Here is a 7,959-nt window from a genome sequence, read left to right on the forward strand (position 1 = left end):
TAATAAGGAGAAAAAAGAAGTCAAGAGCTGGGAAACTCCCTGAGTCTGGGTTATGTGGTTTACTCTAACAATTTTCTGTGCCACCATTTCCAGAGGAGGGTGGTTCTGAAGCTCTAGGTCACTAGCCACATGGCTAGTGAGAAAAGATGTAATGGGGCTGGAAAAGCGCGCTCGCTGCTGTTCTCAGCTTGGAGATTTTACGCATATTGGGCTCATCAGGATTTGCCTCCCACCCCTCATATCCTATAAACTTAAGATCAAGAGGGAGAGCTTCTAGAAAAGAAAAACCCAGGTGAAGGTGGCACTGAAGGCACCGGAGGAGAGAGAAGGAGTCCTCAGGAGTCCTGGAGACCCTCTCCCAGAACAGTGCTCTTCTCTTAACACCATCAGGAAATTGCTGACACACCCAGGCACCATCCCTTCCTGCCACATGGCCCCTTCAGGGGATCAAGGGTCAGGACTCATGCTGCTGCCGGCTCACAGATCACCTGGTCAAAGTTGTTTCTGTGCTGCCATTCTTGGCGGCTCACAGTCTGGCCAGGGATCAAAGCACTGGACAACTCCCTCCAGGTCACATTCTACAAGTGCACCCTCCCACCCACCACCCTGTACCCACCCATCACACTCCCTGCCCTTCATCAAATCTGACGTGCCCTACCTGCAGGACTACATGCTCAGTGAAATACAGAGACAAATATCACATGCTCTCACTTATATGTGGAATATAAAGTTGAACTCAAGGAAAAAGAATGGTAGTTGGCCAGCCTGGGGTGTGGGGGAAATGAGGAGATGTTGGTCAAAGGGTATAAACTCTTATTAAGATGAGAAAGTTCTGAAGACCTAATGTATAGTATTAGTTAATAGTAACATACTGAATACTTGAAATTTACCAAGAGATTAGATCTCAAATGTCCTTATCGTACATAAAAAATGTTAACTATGTGAAGTGATGGGTATTACTGTGGTAATCATTTCACAACGCCTATGTATACCAAAATGCACTGCATACATTTTATAGCGGTATGAATTTTGGTCTTTTACTTGCTGCTGTTTCCCCAGCAGCTAAAACAGTTCCTGGCACATATATCGCACTTAATAAGTATCATACGAGTCAATGAGTGGATCTCATTTTATTCTCACGCAATCCTGTGAGCAGATGGCTTCATTCATTCCATTATTACTCTGCCAGACCCCATGCTATGGAGGGGATCCAGCAGCGACCATGAGACCGATACAAGGCCCCTTCCCTCGTGGGTCTTGAAGTAGGCAGAAAATACGCAAAGAAATACAGTAATAACAAATTCTAGAAAGGGGCAGTACAAAGTGCTCCACGCCGTGTGCTGTGCAGCTGTCATTTCAGTCTCTGCTCACAACGGCATCCTTCAGCAGCTGTTATGGAGGAAACTGAAACCCAGAGAGCAGATTCTGTCCAAGATCTCCAATTCAAACCCAGGTCTGCTTCACTCCACAGGTCTGCCTTGCATTTGATCCCTAGAGAGGAAATTAGTCACACTCCTGAGTTACAGGCCAAAAACAACTTAGAAGCTTGGAGACACAAGTGTCACACTCCCCAGAGGGGATGTCTCCCCTTGGGGTCTTCATAGTGCCTACTAATGAGCCCACACGTCTGAATCCCTTCCCTCGAGGAAGCACATTACAGGGACTTTGAGATAAGACTCAGGAAGTGGCAAGGGACAGGTTAAGATTTCACTTTCCCAGGAGAGAAAAATATAAGAATTCAGTCCACATTTGAAGCCAAAGTGTTCTCTGTCATTGTGGATTTTCCCTTTCTCGCTCTCCCACCAAAACACTTGGAAGTTTTTGCAAGAAGGAAGAATAGGAGGGTGAAAAGCTTTCTTTCGGTGCCCATGGCTCCAAACCTCTTGTCATCCGAGGCAGGTTCGGATGGTCAGTGGGGCAATCGTATGTCCAGGGCCAACCAGAGCAGCTCACGGTAACAGCCTCTGTCACAGCTCTCACCTATCCAGAACTCCTGAGGGTCCAGGTTCTGCTCTAACCTGTTCACATGAACTATGCCCTATGTAAAGGATCTCACTATCATCATCCCCATTTACAGATGAGCACACCGATACTCCAAGTAGCTGTCACTTGCTCACAAATAGCTCTTGTTCCTCAACACTATGGTGAAGAGCATTTTATGTTCGTTTTGGCTGGAGTCTGGGAAGACATCCACATACTAGGTGGCTGGGCTGATGCTTAGTCTCTGTCTGAGCATGGGATACTCGCACCCAACCTCACAGATGGGAAAACGTACCCCCAGGCCTCACACTGGAGGACAGATCAAGAGGTGGAAAGGGTACCCCACCAAGAGGAATTAGAATTACACATGCCCATAATCCCGTGAAGCCAATATTAACACTCAAGTCTAGCCTGGCCCCAGGGCTTATGCCAAGGAGCGGGCCTGGTCTGGGTAGCCCAGACTGAGCCGATGGGACGTCCAGGCCGGCTGGTCCCACTCTCGCGGCGACCCCCTTCCCGCGGCTCCGCGCGCGAACCAAACAGCATCCCGAGAGGACGGAGAACGCCTGCGCAAGACAGAAGGTGACACCGCGGCGCTAGGTGTCAGGCTCCCAGTCCCAGCACCCTGCAGCCCGCAGCCACGGCGCCCAAACTGGGCCACCCCAACGGCGACACGCTGAGGGACCACAACAGCCGCCCGCCACCAGCTCCGGGCGGGTGGCTACGAGCGCGCGCGGCTTCCTCCTCCCCTTATTTCCGGCGCGGCCACAGCAAGCCGGATGTAGAAAGGTGTAGAGCAACCGAGCCGTGGGGGGGGGAGGGGGGTCAGCAAATGGCTGCGCAGGCGCCGTCAATACAGGCGGGCCGGAAGGAGAGACAGGGCGCCGCCATGACAGGTTGGGCCTAAAGGGAATGGAGCTTTTCGGCTCTGAGACCGGAAAAAACGAGGCAAGGACAGCCGAGCTGGGCGCCGCCATGACAACCTGTACCGGAAAGGGCGGGGCTGTCCTCCCCGACTGATCCCTACCGTGCACCGGCCTCGATATGTGAGTAGCGGGAGCGCCTACCCCGGATATGCCGCCGCACCCCCTCTCTTCCCGTGACCTGGACCTAGGCCAGCACTCTGGGAGAAGGGATTGGCTTCTTTGTACCTCGGAGATCCGACCCTTGGGATTCAGTGCAGTCCATTACAAGTCTCATCCTTCCGCTTGTCTAGGCCCCGCCCCCTGCGCGTTTAGACCCCGCCCCTCTTCCTCTTGGTAACTGGGAACTTGTCAGGTCCACTCTTAACACCCACGCACTCCCTGTCCCTAGGACCCCAGGCACGGTCCACCACCTCGCACCCCTAGGACTCCAGAATTGTCGCGGGACCTCTATGATTCTTAGACCCGTTCTTAGAGCTCCAAGTTCATCCCCCTAGATCACCTAACCATACCTTTTGAACCTTCGGATCTGCGCGGTATCTCAGACCTCACCTGTAGCGCCCACAGACTTGTTCCTAGACCACTGGTCCCGCTCTAGATTTCCAGATCTTGTTCCCAAGAGCTTACTTGTAGGTACCTCCAGATCTACCCCAGAGCCCTAACCTCATCCACATCATACCCCTAGAACTCTGAGACTCACCCCGGGACTCCCAAACCCACCCCAGGGCTTCAAGTCTCACCTCCAGTACCCCTGTCCTCAGGCCTAACCTTTAAGACTCTGGTCACTAGACCCTTCCCCAGGACCCAAGACCTTACGACTTGGCGTTCTAAACCTCTTTTTAGGATTTCCAAACCCCTTTGGGTCTCCCAGGTTTTTCCTTAGAACTCAAGATTTTACTTCTTTTTTTTTTTTTTTAAGATTTTATTTATTTATTCAACAGAGATAGAGACAGCCAGTGAGAGAGGGAACACAAGCAGGGGGAGTGGGAGAGGAAGAAGCAGGCTCATAGCGGAGGAGCCTGATGTGGGGCTCGATCCCACAATGCCGGGATCACGCCCTGAGCCGAAGGCAGACGCTTAACCGCTGTGCCACCCAGGCGCCCCTCAAGATCTTATTTCTAAGGCCCTATCGAGGGATGCCTGGACTCCAAGACACTTCTCCCAGGACCTCAAAGCTTGCCTTTGAATGATTAGACTTTTTTGGGGAAAGATCTCCACCAATTTCCCAGAAGCCCCCAGCCTGTTCCACAATCCCCGGGACTCATGCCTTACCTCCCCCTCCGTCTCCCTGGCCGTGTCCCAGGATTCTTCAGACTCCCGGATCTGCCCAAGATCCCTAGTGTTGTTCCCCGCTCCACCCTCCTACTGAGATCAGAACTCCCTTTCTTGTCTGTTGCCTGGAATTATCCTCAGCCCACCATATCCCACAGGCAGGCGGCCCTGGAGGTCACTGCTCGCTACTGTGGCCGGGAGCTGGAACAATATGGCCAGTGTGTGGCGGCCAAGCCTGAGTCATGGCAGCGGGACTGTCACCACCTTAAGATGAGTATTGCTCAATGCACGTCCTCCCAGTGAGTGTGGGCAAGAATGGTACGGGGGTGGGGGGTGGGGTGGAGTGGAAGTCTGAATGCCTGAAATGCCCTTCCTCCACAGCCCAATCATCCGTCAGATCCGCCAGGCCTGTGCTGAGCCTTTTGAGGCCTTCGAGGAGTGTCTTCGAAAGAATGAGGCAGCCGTGGGCAACTGTGCAGAGCATGTGCGCCGCTTCCTGCAGTGTGCCGAGCAGGTGCAGCCAACTGTGGAGGTGAGGCGGGGGAGGGCTCATCAGTCCTCACCCCCTTCATCCCTGTAGCTGCTCAGAATAAAGGCCTGGGAGTTAGCCTCAGCCCCCCTACCCCCACACAGACCTGCACCGTGTATCGGGATCCAGAACGTGACCACCTCTTGCCCCTTGCCATACCCCCTGCTGAGTCCAGATACCTCCCCGACCTGTTCACCTCCAGGATACCCACCCCAGCCTTTTCCCTGACTCTCTGAATCCGCTCTTACTTGCCCTCCACACAGTGGCCAGAGAGAACATCGAGGAACTGAAAACTAGTCACATTACATATTTGCTTAGAGCTCTTCAATAGCTTCCCATTCACATTGAGAACAAAATCCCAGGTCCTTGGTGGGTTCTCTGTGTTCTTCCCTGGGCCTCGTTCCATCCGCCTCCTTCCTTACCTGCTCTCTTGTCCCCTTCCTCACTGCTCCTCAGCTGTACTGGGGGAGGGGGTGAGGAGGGGCAAGCGAGTCGCACTGTCTCTAATGTGTACAATACGTAAACAGATACGCAGTATAACTATGGTATTAAGATTTCAGGGACGGCTGCAATTTTTAAAGCTGTCTTAAAAGACCCCTTGGGGGGCAATAATAAAAACAAAGTTGAGAAGTGCTACTTGAGATGTTTACTGCACCCCCTAAGGCAAAAGTCCCATCTCGACCACCTCCCTCTTAACACTCTCTCCTTTGAGTCTCTTGCTCTGTAGTATCGCTTTCAACCCATTCTCCGTGATGGTCCCAGAGCCATCCCAGGGGAAGTCTGACCGTGTTCTGCTTCACTTAGTTATTTTATTTATTTCATTTTTTTGAGAGAGAAAGAGAGTACGAGTGGAGAGAGGGAGAAAGGGACTCCTAAGCAGGCTCCACACTGACTCGGGGCTCAATCTCACAACCCTGAGGTCATGACCTGAGCCAGAATCAAGAGTCGGACACTTAATCAACTGAGCCACCCAGGCACCCCATGTTGTTTCACTTAAAAACCTTTTGGTTGATTGTCTGCCTTCAGCTCAGGTCATGACCCCAGGGCCCTGGGATCGAGCCCCAAGTCAGGCTCCCTGCGGGGAGGGGAGTCTGCTTCTCCCTCTCCCTCTGCCACTCCCCGTGCTTGTGCGCTCTCTCTCTCTGTCTCTCTGTGTCAAATTAATAAGGTCTTTAAAAAAAACAATAAACAAAAACAAAAAAAGCTTTCCATGGCTCCTTACTTCCATCAGGCCAAATCTAAATTCCAGCAGCCTATAGGACCCTGCATGGTGTGGGCTCTGCCCCCCCATCCCCCACTCCACCCCCTGCTCCCCACTTTCTACCTCAAGCTCTGTGTTCCAGCCCCAGTGAACGTGCAGTTACTCAAGTGCATGTCTCTCCCACCGGCAGGCTTTTATCCGTTTCCTTCTGCTTGGACTGCCTCCCTAGGCCACCTGGCTACTTGCTATCCTGGCTTAGGTATCATTCCCTCCGAAAGCCTCCCTGCTGGCCCATCCTCGTCCCCAGGCCCCCATGGTCTCTGAGCTCCCTTCATCATGGCTTATATTTTACTGCCTTGTAACTGCTTCATTCCCATTGCCTGTCTCAGAGGAGTTCTTTGCTAAAGATGGGGGAGATACCCTTCTACCAGGCGCTATAGTCCTTGTTTTGTTTTAATAAGGTAGTAATAAGTGAAAGGTTCAGGCCCTAGGAGCAGACACCAGCAGGAAGGACTTTTAATTCTTAGAAATGATTTAGTAACGATTGCATACTGTTCACATTAGTTTCTTGATCTGTATATTGGCTCTATGTTAGTCATATATTCTTTCTTTCAAGTTTTTTGGGCATCTGAACAGTAACGACCTCACCTTCCCATCTCAGGGCTCGTTGTTCCCACCCTGGTTAAGCAGCCAGCCTCTCCCTGGTCTTCCTGTGGCCATCCTGCACCCAAATCTGCTCTCCCCTGGCAGCCAGAGGACCTCGTAAAAATGGAAATGAGGTCACATCTCTCCCCTTTATGGCCTCGTCGTGGCTCCTGAGTGCACTCAGAGTAATCATCACCACACCTGGCCCTCCTCGCCGTCCTCCTCCTCCCGGGTGATGGCATCCCAGCTGCAGTGTACCCCCACTGATTGCAGGAGGGGAGATTCGGGCCGCCTCTGTGCTCTGCTCTGCACAGTGGCAGACACACAACAGTCTCATTGCACAGAACATGATACAAGGACATCTTATGTTCATGTCGCTGACGATCTGAGATGCTACTTTTACCTCCCCCTCCACACCTTGCTCTTTATCCTGATTTACTTTTCTTTGTAGAAATTTTCCAGTTGACATCTTTTCATTTGTTTATTTGTTGTCTGTCTCTTCCTAGGGTGAGAGGTTTGTGCCTGCTTCATCCATTGCCCTGTAACAATGCCAGGCACACAGCAGGTGCTCAGTAAATATAGCACGTGGTGCCTTCGCCGCGCCCAGTGACAGTTCACTGTCAGACGTGTTCACATGGCAGACGGCCAAGGTCATCACCTGATACCCTCTCCCTCCAGACTCTGGACTTGGCAAGGGTAGCCTCTGCTGTGTCCACATAATCTCCCCAGCGGTGGCCCCAAGGCCAGGCACAAAATAGGTGCTAGTAGATGTTCCTGTGTTTTTTCCACAGGCAAAGCCACTTCCTGCCTCCTGAGGACTCTGTGAACCACAGGAAAACTGGACACGAGTGACTGGCCACTTGATGTCCCCAGCCCTGAAGAGTGGTCAGGTGGAGTCATGAGGGGCCTGCACGTGAGTCTGGCTTCTCTGGACAGCAGGACTCACAATAAATAAAGACTCTGTGTACCAGGCTTTGACTTCTGCTTCAGAAGCTGAGGGGGCCCTGGAGAGCTGGCTGGGCGGAAACCCTGTTCCTCTGTTCCCCAGCTTCACGCAGTGTGCCGAGGAAGGGCCTGCTCGCTGGGGTTAGGATGACCCCTCTTCCCTCGTTATCGCTGCCAACAGCCGCTTCCTGTCTCCTGCTGCCCAGACATGGGGAAAGGCTCTTTCTCCCTTCCACTCGGTGTTTCCCGAGTCTCCGAGTCTTTATTGAGTGTTTCCTTGAGGTCAGGGGGCAATAATATCACACTTCTTTTCCTCCTGGGTTTTGAGCCAGTTGCGTGATAGACACGGGCACTAGGCAACGGGGGTGAAAATACCGGCTTCATTACTGAGAATCGCTGCCTCGAGGGCTGTGGCTTAGAGTCTGCTGTCCTGGACTTCTGTTCTGTTTTGGTTTGTGTTCTTT

At 52.3% G+C, this 7,959-nt stretch overlaps 1 protein-coding gene and 1 long non-coding RNA gene across 3 annotated transcripts; one reads left to right on the plus strand and one right to left on the minus strand.

Annotated features, from left to right (window-relative positions):
* Window positions 1-1,115: 1,115 nt before the first annotated feature.
* On the minus strand, window positions 1,116-4,306 carry LOC103671498. 2 transcript variants are annotated; one of them, XR_005832840.1, is made up of 2 exons: window positions 3,132-4,306; window positions 1,116-2,546 (listed from the first exon to the last, which is right to left on the minus strand). It is a non-coding gene; the product is annotated as an uncharacterized LOC103671498 (long non-coding RNA). The 2 variants fall into 2 exon arrangements; XR_005832839.1 differs by having other exon boundaries at window positions 3,048-4,306.
* Window positions 2,841-7,522, plus strand: CHCHD5 (coiled-coil-helix-coiled-coil-helix domain containing 5). Its single transcript, XM_008700121.2, has 4 exons — window positions 2,841-3,026; window positions 4,334-4,474; window positions 4,557-4,707; window positions 7,342-7,522. Coding segments are annotated over exons 1-4 (318 nt in total). The 5' UTR covers window positions 2,841-3,024; the 3' UTR covers window positions 7,366-7,522.
* The last annotated feature ends 437 nt before the right edge of the window (window positions 7,523-7,959 follow it).

The sequence above is a fragment of the Ursus maritimus genome, unplaced genomic scaffold (assembly GCF_017311325.1).
Source record: "Ursus maritimus isolate PB19 unplaced genomic scaffold, ASM1731132v1 scaffold_6, whole genome shotgun sequence".
Taxonomy (NCBI): Eukaryota; Metazoa; Chordata; class Mammalia; order Carnivora; family Ursidae; genus Ursus; species Ursus maritimus.